Source organism: Cryptomeria japonica, chromosome 9 (assembly GCF_030272615.1).
Source record: "Cryptomeria japonica chromosome 9, Sugi_1.0, whole genome shotgun sequence".
NCBI classification, from domain to species: Eukaryota; Viridiplantae; Streptophyta; class Pinopsida; order Cupressales; family Cupressaceae; genus Cryptomeria; species Cryptomeria japonica.
The window spans coordinates 144,019,738-144,040,060 of NC_081413.1; the positions used below are offsets into that span (position 1 = coordinate 144,019,738).

A 20,323-nucleotide genomic window follows, 5' to 3' on the forward strand; every position below is an offset into this window, starting at 1 on the left:
TCCTACCTACCACACCTATTTCCTACCTACCCTTGTTTCTTATTGAGCCACATATCAAGATTGTATGCTCACATATCCATATTGCCTTGCCTATATAAACAGGTTCATATTCATTGTATGAACAATCATTTTTATCTATTGATAGGAATTCAGTTTATTCTTGTCCTATATTTTGTCTCTCTATTTGTGCTTTCCATTGCCTCTAGATCTTGGCAAAATCTCACACTATCAATGGGAGTTTTCATTCCCAAAGACAAATAGATCACTGCAGAAACCTTCGGTTCCACAAGACTCAATAATGCAAATATCAATTCCAAATGATCCAAAATGAGGCTGCCTCCTCCATACATTCTTTTCCTTCAAGAGGTCGGCCTCCTTCTAGAAGAAATAAAATAATATTTAATTGAACCTTCTAGAAGATTCCCCTTAAAATAATAATATTATTTAAGTGACTTTATTATTTAATTGCACTTTAGATAATTTAAAATATCATTATAATATAAAGTGCAATTAACAGCACACGTGACATCATACGTGAGAATACATTATCTCACCAAAAAATACATAAAATAGAATGTGAAGCCACAAGCAACTACCCAGGCGACCCTCTCATCAACTCCTTGGCCTACGAGGGTCAAGTAATAGGCCACTCTACATGAATGTCTGCAAACTAGGGAGAAGGCGTCATTACACAAAAGTATGAACACATCCATTCCACATTAAGCAATTCTATCAAATCCTTCATCAAATGCAGTTATAATTAACAAGAGACATGTTTGCGACATATAACATCAGAGAGATCACTGAACAACATTGACACCATGATTTTCACGAGTGGAAAACCCTCTTGGGGAATAAAAACCATTCGCAAATTGCCTCACTGACTTATAATGAAAAATGTATGTTTACAATGGCCTCACTAGCATATAATGCCTCATCGGTAGAAATTAATACCAAATCTCATTGATATACACAAAGAGGTCTATATGTCTCACTGACAAGACTTTCAACAATCCAACAATTTTGAAAGAATAATATATAGAGGTCTATAATTTTGAAAGGTGTATGCAGTTTTTATCAAAATAGAGAAAGATATAATTTCTGTTACACAAAAAAACTTTTTCTTGAAAGATATCCTTCAAAGCAAGAGATACTTCGTTCATAACAAAACTCTATTCACTCTTTTCTTTTTCAAAAACAAAACCCGTTCCAAGAGAAATGAAAACCCCTTAAACTTTTTTGATAACTGTTTTCAAGCAGTTATTTTGAAGACTGCTTAACCTATGGAAATTAAACTATAACTGTTATTGAACCCTATGAAGGGTATGATGTAAAATAAATCATGAATGCTACAGCAAAAACTGCTTTTTCGAGCATAACCAGTAAAGAAATAAGCATCTCTCTTTGATCAACCAATTAACTAAGGCATAACAAATGTCTTTCAGCAAATGGAACCAGAACAATATTACCAAATTTTAAAAATGATGTCTGACTGATGCTGCCATAACTACTTAGCTCTAAGTCCACTCTCTGATGCAAAATGGTCTCTAGAGAATCTTTGAATTCTGTGAATGCCCGTGCCCTAGCTCACTGTGGCTAGGGTTTCAAAACAAGTGCCTTCGATAACAAGCCTTTACAAATGTTTTTGCTTCAATCTTTAAAAAACATCCAAAATAATATCTTTCCAAAACCACAAAAAAACCGACCCTTATGCAAAATGCTTTATGGTGGGGTCAATAATGATACCCATGGGCAATACCTTTGATACCAAAGATCATAATGATGTGTGTCTCATTTAAATGATGTTAACCTTTTTCCAAACATGTTCTTTGCCATCCATAATGAATACTAAGTCCAAGGTCAACGGATAATACAATGAGCATGCAAACTTTCACAATTTTGAGCAAGAAATAACTCAACATTACCCATCATTCACAACTTATCACTTGACATCTATATACCTTATAAGCAATAGACCACTAATGACTTATAGTTTTGCATTAACAAGACATCAATATCTTATCCATAAAACATTGATAAGGTATGAATGGATAAAACATTGATAAGGTATGAATCTCTTATTAAAAAACAAAACATATGAGACATTAATACCTAATGCAAAATAAGATACATAAAGTATCAAATAACAAGACTATGAATTGAGTATATATGTAACAAGAATATGCTATATTCAAACTGTAGACCTGTCCAAAATCTATCCACTGACCATATGAAAAGAACCAAATAGCACTGTCCAAATACCTGAGAATACCTCCCCATGATCACTGTAATGTGAATGTTCACTAACATATACCAATACAAGAACATAATGGATAAAACAACTCTTGACTTGACATCAATGCCAAAGTCAATGTCAAAGGGGTCAACAAGGAGAGCCAAGAAACCATGCTAACTTCCAAAAGTAGACAAAATTCACCAACAATTGAACAATGAATTATGTCTTAGCACTTAAAAAGTATTACCACAACAATTTCTTAGAAATCTCTCTCTTTACAAATAAGAGGAGGGTTTATATAGGCACCCCATTACAAAGCAACGGCCCACATTGATCGAATATCAACGGCCAAGGTTAAACATTAAAGCCCTAATCAAGGTTTGTTACAAAAAAGCTCCTTTCGGCCAATGGGAAAATTACAATAATTTATATAACCAATGAGAAAATAGGAGCCGCTTGTTGAGTCTAGTTCATTGCACCTAGACATGTCTAACTTGGAACCCTTGGATTGGTTGATTGATGATTGGGATGCCACCTCAGCTTGCCTTGCGGATTTGATTACTCATCATGAAAAAGTGTTGATACCTTAGGCAATATCTCTTGATACTCAACATTGTTCCAATTGCATCATGTGATGAAGCATACTCCGAAATGATTAACTCTTCTGAAATTCCTTGCCTTGGACTTGGAAGGTCAATGTAGAGCCTTTCATCCTTGGATGACTAAATCTTCTTGAAGTATGAGCCCTTCTTCTTTGTCCCATTCGTCCTCGGATTCAGGCTTGAAGCGTGAATGTTGTTCTTCTATCATCTTTTCAATTGGTTCCTTGTTTCATCGGCACCTTCCTGGAAGTCTCTTCCTTGAGTTGACATCAAGTACCTAGAAATATTCTGGAAACTTGAACTCAGACTCAGAAAATCATGAAAATTATGGGATAGAGTCTGATTTTGAGAATCCCTGCTTGCAAAATTAAGAAAACATGAAAAAGCAACCCTTGTCTTTCTAATGAAATTCAGAAAATGTAAAGGAAACTTCTGAGCATAGGTCTGATAATGAGAATTTAGAATGAAAGAAAGGATTTTGGAGTCCAAAATCTCAGACTTTTGTCATGAATGTGCTTCAGACCTATAAGATTTGAAGAAAAATCTCAAAGGAAGCCTCTAATTGGCCTTCAAATGCCTTGAAGTCTCCCTTAGAACCTGCAATTACAATCCTAATCTTGCCTAAAAATTTGAAAAGATGCCTTGGAAAGTTCGAACTTCACAAGGATGAGAGAAAAGTGTGAAAAGTGAATAGCCAAAGCTGATGTCTTATAGAAAATTCGAACTCCTCCTTGCATTGTTTTTTTGGCTTTAATGAGATTTAATTAACATAGTCATAATTTGCTCTTCAAATCAAACTTCCTTGTGTTTTTGTGTTTTTGTCTTTTAATTCTTATTGGCAATTCCCTATTTTGCTTCCTTCTAGAAGCCTTTTCTTCTTAAGTGAACTCTTTGCTTTATTCACTTTTCACTTTGCCAAAAATTTCAAATTCCTTTCTCCTTATGACTTGTGCGAATTTCCTTTTGATTTATCCTTTTTGCTTTATTCACCTTATCATTTTCTTGGGTGAATTCTTTTTTTCTTGTTTTCATCCCTTTTCTTTATTTCATTTTTCCCTTCCCTTCAACAATTTTCAAACTCTTTTCTTCCTTTGACTTGTGCGAATTTTGTTCTTGCTTTACTTGCTTTAATCCTTGCCAAATTTTCCCTTTGTCCACCTAGGGCGGACTTGACACATGGAAAAGGATTTTTACACTCTCCAAGGGCAAACTTGAAGGTGTCTTAGGAATTTTCTACCTTAAGGAGGGAGGACTTTGCTAATGGTTTGGAAATTTTACCACGTTGCCACACTTAACCAAATTTTTTGACCCCAGTCTTGGGCGGACTTACCATGGTCTCAAGGAATTTCCTCCTAGGGGGAGGGTGGACTTGCATTGTCATTAGAACTTTTTCCCAATCCCCTAGGCAGACTTGGTTGAATCTTGGAAATTCCACCTCAAGGAAGGGCGGACTTCACACATGGAGAGGAATTTCTTTCCATTTCCCAAGGGCGGACTTCAAGTGCCATTGGAAACTTTGCTTGAGGCAGGGCGGACTTCATGTGTTGATAAGGAACTTCTTTCATGAGGTAGGGCGGACTTCATGTGTTGATAAGGAACTTCTTTCATGAGGTAGGGCAGACTTGGGGATGGCACAAGGAATTTTGTCATGTTGCTAGGCGGACTTTGATGCTAGTCAAGGAAGATCTTATCATGCCAAGGGCAGACTTGACGATATCTTGAGAAATTTTTACCACGCTAAGACACTCAGTTGAAAATTTTCCTCTTCCCAAGCGACCTTCATGAGGGAATTTCTTGATCTTGATTCCACACTTGACCATTTTGCCATGATCTTCAACTTAACTTTTCAGGAACACATCTTTTGAATTCGAAAGATATTTCATGCTTGGTCCATTTTGGATGAATTTTTCCAACCTGACACTTCCTTTGACCCTGAAACCATCTATGATCCAAAAAAGCAAAAAATCAACTTTCTATTTTTAGAAAAAGCAGGCTGAAAAAGCAGGTTCCCGAATTGACCCCAAAATACCAAAAACAAAACTTTCTAAATTTAGAAAAGAAAAAAAGCAAAAATTCCTATAAAAACAAGTTGTTAAAATTGACCCCGATAAATTGCGATTTTACTCCTTCGACCTAACTGAGCCCGCATGCAGCATCGAAACACTGATTTGACCATTCCTTCATTTTTTGACTCTGGTGACTCCTCCAAATTTCAATCGTAATGTAAAACGAAATCAAAGCTCCCAAAAAGAATAAATTGTTTGCCTAATATTCAAAAATAAGAATAATAGCCTAATATACAAAAATAACAATAATAAAGAATAAGTGGTATAAATGATATTTATATTTCTCATAAAATTAAATTTTATGGTTGTTCTCATCATACATATAGTTTGAGTTTTATATGTGTTAATTTTAACACTTTCAGATTGACATAACTTAGAGTTTAGATTTAGTTTCTAATTAGTTTGTTTAACTGAAAGAAAATGACAACATAGAAATGAACAAATTAACAGCAAGACACAGTTACCCTGGGAAAACCTCCTAGGAGGAAAAACCCAGCTAGAAAAGATCCTTAGATCTGATTATGGATTATAGTTATGTAATCATTACAACACTTATCTCATATATTTGCAGGTTCAGATGTTGCTATCACAAGAGGTATGAGGTGACTGCCTTCAACAATCACTTGTTGTCATATGAAGGATAGATGTTGCTGCTCCCTTACCCTAGATTGTAGGCCTTCAAGGAATTCACTATGTATAACCTAGATGGCAGTCCTTCAAGCAGTTTCGCTTTGTATACATAAATGGTAGTCCTTCCAGTAATTTGTTGTACATGTATGAATGGCAGACCTCCAATCAGTTCACTGTGCATTCACTGAATTTTGCCAACACCTCAAGATGAATTTTGCACCTCCTAATGGTAGATGAAGGTTGTTGTAGTTGCAGATGACTGAAGTTCGCACTTAGGCAAGTATGAAGATTTTCGCATAAGATGAAGGAGCTAATTGACTTGAGTTGATAACAAATGAATCTTGATCTTTTATTTATATGGAGCGAACTCCTTAACTAGGTTGGCTTTTCAATAATTAAACTTTTAATTATTTCCTTTTAACTACCTTGTTAATAGGGTCGGCCCTATTGGATAGCACGCTGAGTGTTTATTTGATATAGCGTGGGGGATAGGGCCATGTTGGAGGGAAGAGGGGCCAGCCCTTATTTGGGCGTATTCCAATGTTGCCCAAGGCAATATGAATCCGCCCTTCGCTAATTAATATCAACACTCCCTCTTAATTAGGGAGGAGAACATAACTATAATCTTCCATCTTGCATACACAAGCAAGGAATGGAATTACATAATACAATCTTCGAGCTTGCACACAAGCATAGACTGGATCCACCTTACATTGCCCGCAGAGGGTGGAGAGGATCTTTTCGACCATCTTACATTGCCCGCAAAGAATGGTCAATCAATTACACTAATACCATCTTACATTGCCCGCAGAGGATGGTTTAACAATTACACTTCTCCCTGAGAAGTTTTTACAATACCATCTTACATTGCCCGCAAAGGATGGTTTAACATTTTACAATACCATCTTACATTGTCCGCAGAGGATGGTTACTAATTACACTTCTCCCTGAGAAGTTTACAATACCACCTTACATTGCCCGCAAAGGGTGGTTTAACATTTACAATACCATCTTACATTGCCCGCAGAGGATGGTTAATAATTATACTTCTCCCTGAGAAGTTTTTGCAATACCACCTTACATTGCCCGCAGAGGGTGGTTTGATACAACACATCGTATTACTGAGATTGAGACTCCCTTTCAATTAGGGTTTCATTTTCCATAATACCAAGTTTGTCCCTGAAGTACGCAAACTTCACTTTGGATAGAGGCTTGGTAAGAATATCTGCAACCTGCTCATCAGTGCTGACATACTTCAGCTGAATAGCACCTCTTTGCACCATGTCCCGAATGAAATGATAGTGAGTTTCCACATGTTTTGACCTGTCACGAAACACTGGGTTGATGGACATCTTAATACAACTCTGGTTATCACAGTGAATAACTGTAGGATCCCAAGCCTGACCAAACAGCCCCGCAAGAAGCTTGCGAAGCCACACTGCTTCTCTAGAAGCTACACTTGCTGCAATATACTCAGCTTCAGCAGTACTCAATGCCACTAAGGATTGTTTCCTGCAAGCCCAAGAGATTACTACGAATCCCAAGCTAAAACAAATACCGGAGGTGCTTTTCCTGTCTTTGACGCTTCCAGCCCAGTCTGCATCTGAATAACCTTCCAAGGTTATTGGAGTGTTAAGTGAATACTTCAGCCCAAAACCAACTATGCCTCGCAAGTATCTTAGGATATGCTTGGCTGCAACAAGATGAACATGTTTGGGAATGCTCATGAACTGGCTGAGAGCATTTACAGCAAAACATATGTCTAGTCTAGTGTTAACTAGATACATCAGTGATCCAATCAACTGCCGGTACTCGGATGGATCTGCAAATTCAAAGTTAGCTGCAAAAACACTTAACTTCTTTAAGTTAGATTCCATAGGAGTAGACATGGGTTTACAATCCATCATTCTAAATCTTTTCAAAATGTCAATAGTATACTTTCCTTGACTTAGAAAAATTTCGTTAGATCTTTGCCATACTTCTAGACCTAGAAAATAATGCATTAGACCTAAGTCTTTCATTTCAAATTCTGAAGTTAATTCTTTCTTGCATCTAATAATAAGTTCATCTTTACCAGTAAGGAATAAGTCATCCACATAAAGAACTAGAATTAGCATTTCATCATTGGCTACCTTAAAGTATATGTTAGAGTCAGCATCATTTTTACAAAAGCCTAGACTTAGCAAGTATTTATCAATTCTTTCATACCAAGCACGAGGAGCTTGTTTAAGGCCATACAGAGCTTTCTTTAACCTGCACACATGGGTTAATCTATCCTGAATCTCATAACCCTCAGGTTGCTCAATATAGACTTCTTCCTCAATGACACCATTAAGGAAGGCAGTCTTGACATCCATCTGATGTAGTTTCCAACCCCTAGCAACAGCAATGGCTATTATAGTTCTAATAGAAGTATATCTAGCAACAGAAGCAAATGTTTCTTCATAGTCTATGCCTTCCTTTTGAGAAAAACCATGAGCTACAAATCTAGCCTTATATTTTTTCAATACTACCATCAGCATTATGTTTAATTTTAAATAACCATTTAGAGGAAACAACAGATTTACCTTTGGGTCTGGGCACAATGTCCCACACATCATTCTTGATGATTGACTAATATTCTTCATCCATAGCAAGCTTCCAGGCATGATGAATCAAGGCTTTTTCAACATTGCAAGGTTCAGTTTCAATGAGATTGCACATCAAATCAACGTAGTTGGAGAATACCTGAGGTCTCTTAGTTTGACGGAAGGTGCCACTGGGAGCAGCAAATCTTTCAGCTTCTTGAATGGTGTTCCTTACCCAAAGAGGCCTCTTTTTGGTAACGACAATGTCACTAGGAATATCAGTGGGATTCATGGGCTCTGGTGGATCATCATGATCATCTTGAGGTGGAAGTTCCACTTGCTCCCTCTGAATCTCAGGGTTAGAATCAACATTTATATCTTGATTGTCATTAGCTTCATCAATAAAACAAGAACCTTTTGATTTCTTAAAAGCAATATCTTCTTCAAATGTCACATCCCTACTTACCTCAACATACCTTTGACCTGGGATGAATATTTTGAATGCTTTGGAGGATTCACTGTAACCGACTAGAATGCCTTTCTTTCCGGAGGGTTCCCACTTGGTTCGCTTTTCTTTGGGCACATGAACATAAACAGGACTTCCAAAGATTCTGAGGTGACTGATGTCTGGTTTGGATCCTGTGAAGGCTTCTTCAGGGGTCATGTTCTTTAGAACACGGTGAGGGCATCTATTCTGGATATATAATGCTGTTCTGGAGGCCTTTGCCCATAGGAAGGTCTGCAAGTCTTGATCGTGAATCATAGCCTTTGTAGCCTCCACAATAGTCTTATTGTTTCTTTCGGCAACACCATTTTGTTGAGGATTGTATGGAACACAAAACTCCCTCTTCATTCCTGACTCAACACAAAAATCATAAAAGCTACCGGAGGTGTACTCACCTCCATTGTCAGATCTTAAACATTTAATTCTTTTACCAGAGGAGTTTTTAGTTAATGCTTTGAACTCTTTAAATTTACTTAGGACTTCATCGGATTCTTTAGATTTCAAGAAGTAGATCCAAGTTTTCCTAGAGAAATCATCTATGAAGATTACATAATAAAGAAATCCACTAGGAGAAGCTATAGACATAGGACCACATAAATCAGAGTGAACAAGTTCTAGTTTGTCTTTAGCTCTATTTTCACTTTTATGAAATGGACTTTTAACATTTTTACCTATAGCACAACCTTTACAAGTGTTATCATGGATTTGACTGAGTTTAGGCATACCTTTGACTAAGTTTTCAAGGGATGGAAGAGCTTGATAATGCAAGTGTCCAAGCCTTCTATGCCATAACTCACAGGATTCAAGAACCTCATTAATGAGTGCTTGGATAGGGTTAGTAGAGAGTTTATAAAGACTATCATATCTATGACCAATTATACGAGCAGATTTAAAACTAGATTTCTTAGGCCATGCAAGAACTTTTCCATCAAAAAATGCAATTTGATAACCTTTATCTTCTAGAGCAGAAATGGAAATTAGGTTTCTTTTAATTCCAGGAACAAACAAGATATCACTAAGGTGCAAGGAAATACCAGAAACTAAATTTAGAGAAGTAGAGCCAGAACCTCTTACCGAATAACGAGCGTCATCACCAATTACTACATGAAGCCTGGTATCCTTTTCTACTAAGTCTGAAAGGTGATCACAGTAGCCTGTGATGTGTCTGGAGGCACCACTATCAATCAACCAAGTATTGCTATCTGAAGGAACGCTACTAGACAGAGCGGAGATGAATAAAAAATCATCATTTTGTTTTGATACTTCATTTAGGTTGGCTTCACTTTGGTTAAGGTTATGCTGACCTTTTTTAGCATAGTGACCAAATTTGTCAAATCTAAAGCAACGGACACACGAGGTATCTCTTGGTTTCTTCCAAGGGTGTTGGAAACTAAATGGTCTGAATTCCCTATTTCTTTTAGGATAAGGTTTCTTCCAATTTCCCCCTTTCTTGCATTGAGCTGCAAGCATGTGATGATCATCTATATGGGAACTTTTGGTTTGCCCTCTTGTGATGAGGCGAGACTCTTCTTGGATACAGTCATTTTTAAGGCGATCAAGGGTGGGTAACTCAGTCCTACCACTTATGGTTTGGATAAATGACTCCCATGAGTGAGGTAGACCATTTAGGGCAATCATGACAAGGTCTTTATCTTCCATGTTATGGCCAATTAAACCTAGCTGATTCTTTAGTTCTGAAATTCTCATAAAGTAAGAAATAACAAAATCTTCTTTTGCCATTTTGATATTAAGTAGTTGTTGTCTTAAAGTAATTGCCCTACTGAGATTGTTAATTTCATATGTACCTTGTAAATGGCTGAACATTTCCCTTGCAGTGGTAAATGAGGCAATAGAGGTGACTAGGTGGTCTTTGACTGAATCAATGAGAATCTTCCTGGCCTTGACAGCATCCTTTTTGAATTGTTTTAGCTCGGGTGCATCCGTAGGTTCAGTTAGCTCTTTTGCTTCTATGAATTGGAGAAGATCTTCTTCCTCTAGAGCCAACTTGATTCAAACTTTCCAGGCAGTAAAGTTTAGATTCCCATCAAGCCTATCTTCAACTTTCAGCCCCATTGACCTAACCTGAAAATGAGACAACAATCTGGAAATAAAGGAGTACTGAATTCTGAAATCTGAAAGTTGATCTAGCCTATAGCTCTGATACCATGTTAATTTTAACACTTTCAGATTGACATAACTTAGAATATAGATTTAGTTTCTAATTAGTTTGTTTAACTGAAAGAAAATGACAACATAGAAATGAACAAATTAACAGCAAGACACAGTTACCTTGGGAAAACCTCCTAGGAGGAAAAACCCAGCCAGAAAAGATCCTTAGATTTGATTATGGATTATAGTTATGTAATCATTACAACACTTATCTCATGTATTTGCAGGTTCAGATGTTGCTATCACAAGAGGTATGAGGTGACTGCCTTCAACAATCACTTGCTGTCATATGAAGGATAGATGCTGCTGCTCCCTTACCCTAGATTGTAGGCCTTCAAGGAATTCGCTGTGTATAACCTAGATGGCAGTCCTTCAAGCAGTTCGCTTTGTATACATAAATGGTAGTCCTTCCATTAATTCGTTGTACATGTATGAATGGCAGACCTCCAATCAGTTCGCTGTGCATTCACTGAATTTTGCCAACACCTCAAGATGAATTTCGCACCTCCTAATGGTAGATGAAGGTTGATGTAGTTGCAGATGACTGAAGTTCGCACTTAGGCAAGTATGAAGATTTTCGCATAAGATGAAGGAGCTAATTGACTTGAGTTTATTTATATGGAGCGAACTCCTTAACTAGGTCGGTTTTTCAATAATTAAACTTTTAATTATTTCCTTTTAACTGCCTTGTTAATAGGGTCGGCCCTATTGGATAGCACGCTGAGTGTTTATTTGATATAGCGTGGGGGATAGGGCCACGTTGCAGGGAAGAGGGGCCAGCCCTTATTTGGGCGGATTCCAATGTTGCCCAAGGCAATATGAATCCGCCCTTCCCTAATTAATATCAACAATATGTACCTTAATTCTCATACCTTTTCTTTAACCTTTTAAAAAATTTAAGAATCTCAACTGCTGGTGCACCACCCTCACTTTGTCAACCTAGCAAACTCTTTGAAATGGATGGTATGATATGGAATTCACATACTCAATCACTACAGGCGAAATGCTAAAAAGTACTCCAACTAAACACTTAATCACTCAGCTCAGCCTACTGGGACCCTCTGATACCATAAAGATTTCCTCCAAGGCATGCAAACAGCAACCAGAAGATAATATTTTCTCACAATTCAGGGCTCTGCTGCTGCTGCTATATAATGGCATAACAGATTCCAAATTGAAATACAGCCTACTTAGCCAAAGATGTGGGATAGAGCCCTAACAATTTCTCATAAACAAGACCAGTCAGGTTTTAGCATAATTGATTCTCAAGACCTAATTACAGCTATACAGAGAGGATGAACTAGATAGATATAAGCCTCCCGTGGCTCCAATAGTGGTAACACCACAAAGCCCATTTACAATCCTTGCAAGACATCTCCTCTCAAATCGCAATGCTTTATAACCCCCAGAGTATGACAATCTCAAAGCCATTTAATGAAAGAACTTTTATTACAACCAAAGGTGCAGTTAGATTGATTTAACAAGATCAAGAGTTAATCCACTTCAGTTGCATATGTGATTATGCTTACATTTGATTTAACTAACTTAAGCATGTAGTGTGTTGGCATTGTACACTAATCAATTCAGTTCAACTTTACGCTGAGTCTAACTCTAAGTTTGAGGAATATTGTACACTAATTGATTCAGTTAAACTTTACACTCAGCCCAACTCTTAATTTAAGAAACATTGTATGCTAATCAATTCAGTTCAACTTTATGCTGAGTCTAACTCTTAATTTGAGGATACATATTATGAATGCAGCACGTATACATATTTTCAGTTTCTTTGAGTAAGATAATGAGTTTTTCTCTTCTTTCTGCTATTTTCATCCATTCTAAAGGTTATAGCATAACCCTTTTGTCTTTACAGGAAAATGGTTTCAAAATCTTCATGAACCATGCATGAAGAGACTAATGCAACAAAGCATCTTCAAATTTCTGTATGAATCTGAAAACTTAAACGAAGTCAATCAATATAACTTTCTCACATTATCCTTTGAATACTAGAAGTGTGCAAATGATAGCATGAACTATCTCGAAGGTTATATTTGCATCAAAAATACAATTGATAAATCAAATGATAATAGATATAACCTCCTTATTGCCTTCCAATCTTTGATGGAGAAATGGTGGAAATTTTTAAACAGAACTGCCGATCCAACTCCTGCCACACCTCTTGCAATATTCTTATGTAATCGCTCCATGTCCTTATCAATCCCATATGTTGAAGTCGACTCAACAATACTGCCTTCATAACTCTTTGGTGAAAAATAACAACGTGGATATAATCTACAAGATTGAGGCTGACAATGGAGCCAATCTAAAGCCTTTATGTCTTGTGGAAGAGGTACCTAAAATCAATTATGAGGAATAGAATCTAATTATTAGGAAGGATAGTAGACAATTACATCAATCCTCTTCATTGCATTTCAAGAGAATGTAAGTAATATAGGAAAGCAATAAAATATGTGATTCCTAAATAATAAATACGTGTTTGATAACAATACACAGTAATCATATACATCTAAACTCTTAAGCAACAGACTGGTACCATTTTTTTGTTGAAAACAGCATGGATTTAGCTCTAATGAAGGTAAGGGAGAAGTCCAAACAAAAAGAAAACTCACAACATATCTTTTTTTAGTGCTCAAAGTTATAAGTGATACAAGGATGACAACTAAGAAGCATTGCTACTCTGTGAATTTTATAGAAAGAAAATTGACTGTAAAATGGATAGACTGACTAAACATGTCACAAATAACAATATTCTGTCAGGAACATATCAGTCAGCATGTTAATGATCAATAGGCCAATATTTAAAATGATCAAACGCATTGCACATATGCACACTATTACGATAAAAGTTTCTTTACTTTTTCCTTTCTTCCACTACAGTAGCCAAGCCCAATACCTTTCATGAGTAGAGTCAACCATCAAGCAAGTGATATTTTTGTTATAGTATAGAGGGAGTGTAACCTATGGATGCAGTAGAAGATCTGAAAGTCATATAAGGGTTCACATCTCAGAGGAGATATTTGGATAGTCTTAATTGTTCAAATCTCGCTTATTTTTTTATGAAATTAAAGTAAGCTTCCATTTGACGTCTACAGATAGTATTAGAAAACACAAGCCTTTCAATGTTAAAAAACTAGCCATGCTAAGACTGTTTTAATTTTAAAATTCCATAAAACCCTCAACAGACATTGATAACATGCATGTTTACTTTTTCCTTTCTTCCACTACAGTAGCCAAGCCCAATACCTTTCATGAGTAGAGTCAACCATCAAGCAAGTGATATTTTTGTTATAGTATAGAGGGAGTGTAACCTATGGATGCAGTAGAAGATCTGAAAGTCATATAAGGGTTCACATCTCAGAGGAGATATTTGGATAGTCTTAATTGTTCAAATCTCGCTTATTTTTTTATGAAATTAAAGTAAGCTTCCATTTGACGTCTACAGATAGTATTAGAAAACACAAGCCTTTCAATGTTAAAAAACTAGCCATGCTAAGACTGTTTTAATTTTAAAATTCCATAAAACCCTCAACAGACATTGATAACATGCATGTTTACACAATTTCATTGCTACAGAGAGACTGTTTCAATATTTGAGGGGAGAGCCGAGAAGGTAAATGTTTTCCTAAGTTAATTCAATGAGTACCAAAGAAAATCAAAGAACATGTTTCTGAGTAGATTCTGGTTTTCTGTACAAATAATCAACAGTCAAATAAATTCCAATATGCAAAGAATTTTTCTTCTGAGTGACTATTGATTCAGAAAGCAATTGCTGCCTTTTTTAACTACAAATTTTCTCTACTGATTCAGGCAATAATGGCAGAGACACATTATAACCTGAATATGATTGAAACGGACCAAAACCAATCTTTCAGAACAATGTTGAAGCTCAAAAGATTCTTATGTCATGAGGACCATTCAAATATTTAAGTTCAAAGCTGCAGAGTTCCATTGAATGAATGATAACAAACTGCAAAAGATTCTGAATTAGAAAACTATTGTAGAAGACCTTATCAATACCTAAGCAACAAAATATATGAACAGAATTATCTCAAATCATGGGTACAGAACTATGAAACTGGATCCTGCAGGTAACCTTGCTATATCTGGACCAGTCTGCAGAGAATTCAAATCCTGGTCCATGTCTTGCTTGGACATAAACGGCATGTGTCCAAGGTTGAATGACCAGGCCCAGGGAGGTTGATGGGACATACAAATCTAAAGTGAAAATGTTTTACTTTTTCTATATTATTAGAATTATATATTTTGCATGTCCCATATTCACAGATTCTTTGGGATTTTTAGTTGTCTATTTGAATCTTTCCATGGAGAGTATAAGAAATGATATCCTTCTACAGAGTTCTAAAAGTTGTACATCCTTATCAAAATCAGAAACCAATCTAATATACGATTAGATTGCAATATTTTGCAATAAGTGCAAGGATGGTTCTTTTGGTTCACCTTTACCACCACCCTAACTCATAACAATTCTAGCACCACTAGAATTATTCTTAAATACATTTCAAAATAAAGTCTTGTATGCACAAGTCGAATTGTACTTTCTAACATATTAATTTACAAATATTTTTCTATTGGCGTAATCATTGCACTCCTTCTGGTGCAAGTGCTAGTCTGTATATACTATATTGTTCTGCTCTCCCTTTGAGCAGCACACCTCTTCTCTCATCTCTTTCCTTTATTCATACTAACAATAAGAACTTATAAATAAGTGTTATTGGTGCTTATATTTTCAAAATACTGATTTTATGTCTACTTGGTACTGGAACTATTGTCCAAAGCCTACTTTTGTGATTTCGTCATGTTGTGATCTTGTGAGTTGAATATTGTTAACAGTTATTGCAGTTGTTATTGATTTGGGTTTTGTAGCTTTGTATGCATATCCCTTGTTCAATTCATAATAACTTGTGTACATGTGTTTCATCTGATTTCACCTTTGTGTTGTACTCACGCTTTTTCAGTTTCTTTTTCAGATAAAAAGAGTGAGCATTTGATAAATGTTAGGTTTTCCCTGTTAGACAAGAAATCTCTAAACCTCTTGTCTTCTGCAGAAAGTGCTGAATAGCCTTGTGCCCTAACCTGAGAACAAAACGATAAGGTTTTAATTTAAGTTTGTTTGCATTGCATACTCAAAGAAACCTAATTAGTTCTAGGTCAATTTTAGTTTTTTCTGCAAAAGGGGAATATTATCATTTCCTTTATCCTTAAAAATGGGGTTTCCCCCTAATTTGAAGAAAGTTACATCCTCACACGTTGTTCCATTTTGCAGAAAAATTAAAATGCTAACAAACCCAAAATCCAAGCTCAAACCCAAACTGCCAACACAAGTGTAGAACATTTGAAGATTAAAAAAGCCAATCCATACCATTAAACCTTCCATAACACCAATTTATATGTTTAGGGATCAAAATAACAGTACTAATTAAAAATTTTGAAAGCAACCAATAGCAGAAATACAAAGGAACCATGCCAGAGTTTGTTGATAGTTACGAATCAAGAGTTATTTATCACCCCAGATACAAGTAATTCACTTAGTGTAAAGAAAAGAAGGAAGAATGAAGAAAGACTGATCCAACTCAATGCACAAGTGTCATTCCAAGTTCAATTATATGGTGACTAAAATGAAGAGAGGATAGTTTATTTTTAAGGTTGATATCTTCACCTAAAGATGGTTCGGTTTACTGAATTAGAAAACTAGATGAGTCAGATGGTTATCTTTTTACATTTACAATGGAATATATTAATGACAATCTGGTTGCATCAATCTTAATCCAGTTTCAGAAGCTGGTAGAAATAAACAATGAGGACTGAAGACCTGATTGATTTTGTACTCAAAGAAATATTCTCGAGTTTAAGGAGATTTTCGAAACTGGATGATTGAAGCTGAGAAAAATCATAAGGCTAGAAAGAGCTTTCAGGGGAATTTGGCCAGGTAATAAATGAGATGCCTTATCAGAAACGTCAATGACAAAAGTATTACTATTACATAAGGAAATGAAGACAAACAACAAATTATGCATTCAAATTCTGCTCGATTGGATGAAGAAAATCTTACGATCATGCACAAAGAACAAAATATGAACTTTTAGCTTTATTTGTTATAGTATGATCATTGATAACTAATTTGACTTGTTCTGGTTTATTTTACTAGTTCATATTCACAAAATCATCAAAAATTACCTAAACAAATTAGCTTTATATTTCAAAACAAAACATACATTATATGGGAGTGAAAGAGATAAATTTTAAACTCCTTTAGGCCAAAAGTCGGTATGTAAGATTTACATCTACTTGTTTACAAGATTATTTTTATATTTTAGTTACCAAATTCTCCAAGCTTTGTTTGATTGACTAGTTGTCATTATCACTGCAAAGATTCTAATCATGTCAGAAATAAAAATGTATATGAATTTTAGATTGAAGACTTTTAAAGGAAAACATATTGTTGAAGCTTTTCCAGATAAACAGTATAATGATATAACCTACTGAAGGTATCATTTAGTTACCAAGTGAGCTACTTAGATCAAAAAATTTCACAGGAAGGCATATTATTGGATCTTTTCCATTTTTATTGCATAGAAGTCATTGAAACTTTCATGTAGCATTCCAAATGAGCTACCACTTTTTCCATAGCTCACTTGAAACATTGGACAAAGATTTTACGCGGTCTATCCAGAAAAAATTTGACAATGTATATGAATTCTAGAATGAAGATCTTCAGAGAAAAATATTTTCCAAAGTTCTTCTAGACAAAATCTTCTATGTAGAACATCCAGAAGGGCTTCGGCATGTGTATAGGAATTATCCTACAAACCCCAATGGTAGTAATTGCTCAATAAATTCTTTGTTAACATTGATAGTAAAGGAAATAGGAGCAGGTCTCTCGCTTGCCTTTTCAATGTTCTCCATGCCATGTTCTCCATAATAAAAATCATCATTCCTTCCAAGTTTTGTTTCCTTTTTTAATCATCTGATTTTGCATTAGTTAATGCCCTTATTTATTTTTCCATAAACATTGCAGTCCTAAGAAGACCTTCGATTGCTGTCCTAGAGTTGTCTTCGCAATCCGGACGGATGAAGATATTAAATTCCCCAAAGCTTATGGTATCTCACAGTAAATACTATGTTTTCATATATATACTTGTTCAACATTTTCCCTTAAAGATTTCCTAACAGTGTACTTCAACGCACCATATTTATTCTCAATTGACTGACCTGAAACCGCAATATCCCGCTCTCAAAGGTAGGCGGACTGGATTTCAAATCTTTAACAGCGGACTGCAATGTAGTGACAGCCTCTGCAATTGTAAGAGCAGCAGGCAAAGTATGCGTTTGGCATATCTTTACAGGCGCCTCCGACTCCCCTCCTAACCCCACAAATACATCATTTCCCTCAATATTTTTGTCTGCCATTCCCTGAAACAAAATAAACCCGTTAGACTTGACAACATTTAAAGACGCCAAATGTTTAGCATTCAAGTAGATAAAATATCAGAAAGCTCACTTCACAAGCTGTTCGCGGTTCAGGAATGGAGCTGTGGACGAGATTCGAACCAATGAGGCGGTTTCCGTCAGTTGACACAAATGTGCCCGAAGCATTTAGGCTTCTGCGCGCTAAAAACGATGCTTGAGGCCAAAAACTCTGCCTGCGCAACGCTGTGGGCTCGAAACCGGCAACTTTTGCAAGACAGTAACGATTGCATTGAACACCACCCAACATTGAAGCGGCACTGAGCTTGCAGGACTGTTCTCGCCAGTAATTTGTGGATTCCCTGAGCTTATCTGGTAGAACAGAATAGAAGGCTTTAAACATCCATGAGACCAAAGACAATATTAATCGATGACTGACTCGTTTATTTTGGTTTTCTGTACTGTTGGTTTGTTTCCTGATCTCCCATATTTTCTTAATATTATCTTCTCTGGACAGAATTTACTTAGAAACCGCTGTCATATTTGATCTGAATGTTATTGTAAGTTTGAATTTTAAAATAAAGTGTTTGTTGATAACTGCCTGAGTTGTGTTGAAAATGATCCTTTCTTCATGTTTGTTGAAAACTGCCTGAGTTGAGTAGAAAATTATCCTCTTCTTTTTTTCTTTAAATTTTTCTACTGATGGTTGTAGGCTTCTTTAGTGGTATTTGTATTTATATAGTTTTTTTTTAATAGCGAGTCTTTTTTTATGTAGAGGGATTTTTATTTTTTTGTTTTGGTTATATAGTTGTTTTAAGTAATCATAATTTGGAGTTAAAGTTTATCAAGATGAAAAAAAATCTTGTTTAACATCTTTTCACACATAGATTTGTAGTAATTTTTTATAACATGTATCTTTATTTATTTGTTATTATTTGGACATCTATTGGAGTTGATATTTCATTTGATGTATTGTTTTGTCTAAATTTTATTTCTCTTATTCAAAACTTCTTGGTGACAACTTTAGGCTATCTATTCGATATTTTTCGAATATTCTAAGAGAAACTATAATAAATGTCTTGAGAGGGAAGATACTTGTTTCTTCTAGAAGAACCTCATAAGAAATCAAAGTTTTTATTTTGAATGTGCTTGTGATTAGACATTTTCAAATCCTCTCTATAATTTATCTCCATTTTGTTTTTGAAGTGTTATTAGCTCTTATTTCACATTTATAAAGCACCATCAAAAATACCAATAGCCTGAATAATATCTAGATAGTATTTCAATCTAAATTTCTTTTCTAATGCAAAAAATGCTCTACAATCTTCTAAAATTATCTTTCTTATGAAAAAAATTTAATTAAGCTACTTGTTGAAGTGTATCATAAGATCTTAATGCTTAGTTACTTCTTCTAAGATACCTACTTCAAAATAAAAGTTAAGGTTTTCGTTCTTTACTTTTGGTTGAAAGAGATTGTGATCTTGGTCTTGAGCCTATTGATGTTAACTTGCATACCTAACTCCTTGTAAAAATACTCTGAAGAATTTAAATGTTCTTCCAACCCTTGAACAAATATTGCAATCAAAATGAGATCATCATCATACAAAAGAAATCTCGCTGCATACAATCCCAAAAGAACATCATCCATGTCTTGCAAATTCAAAGCGATAATCTATATACTACACATAATTTTGTCCTCAACGTGTCTATTTAATGTTAAAATAATTGCTTCTACATTGAATATAACAATTTAAACAACACATGATGAGACACTTTTAAGATAAGGACATGAAGCTCCAATCATTGTAATAAACACATAAAGAAGCATTATTAGGCCAAGTACATGAAGTGCCAACTATTGCAACAATTCCAAGATTAATCACTCGAAGACTATATCAATTTATTTCATGAGTACCTTGTGGGCCAAGATGTCATAAAGATATAACAAAATAATATATCAAAGTACTTCACCATTATATACACGTGAAGATAAAATTCCTCAAGAATGATGCACTTGGGGAAACATGTTAGCATGCCTCCAAGATTGAAACAAAATCAAAGATGAAGCAAAATATGGTGTCTTCTTCATCTACTAGTATGCATAA

At 35.4% G+C, this 20,323-nt stretch overlaps 1 protein-coding gene across 6 annotated transcripts in view; it reads right to left on the reverse strand.

Moving 5' to 3' along the window:
- The window catches only part of LOC131059381 (protein PHYLLO, chloroplastic), a 342,343-nt gene extending 323,455 nt beyond the window's left edge, over nucleotides 1-18,888 (reverse strand). For 3 of the 6 annotated variants that reach the window (XM_057992608.2, XM_057992601.2, XM_057992594.2), the window contains exons 1-3: nucleotides 18,313-18,888; nucleotides 18,024-18,224; nucleotides 12,870-13,126 (exon numbers count right to left, since the gene is read on the reverse strand). In XM_057992608.2, coding sequence (XP_057848591.2) covers nucleotides 12,870-13,126; nucleotides 18,024-18,224; nucleotides 18,313-18,621 — 767 coding nt within the window. In that variant the 5' untranslated portion in view covers nucleotides 18,622-18,888. Of the gene's footprint in view, nucleotides 1-10,411; nucleotides 10,709-12,869; nucleotides 13,127-18,023; nucleotides 18,225-18,312 lie in introns of those variants that run through there. The other 3 variants (XM_057992626.2, XM_057992612.2, XM_057992619.2) reach the window with 3 other exon arrangements.
- Between the last annotated feature and the right edge of the window lie 1,435 nt (nucleotides 18,889-20,323).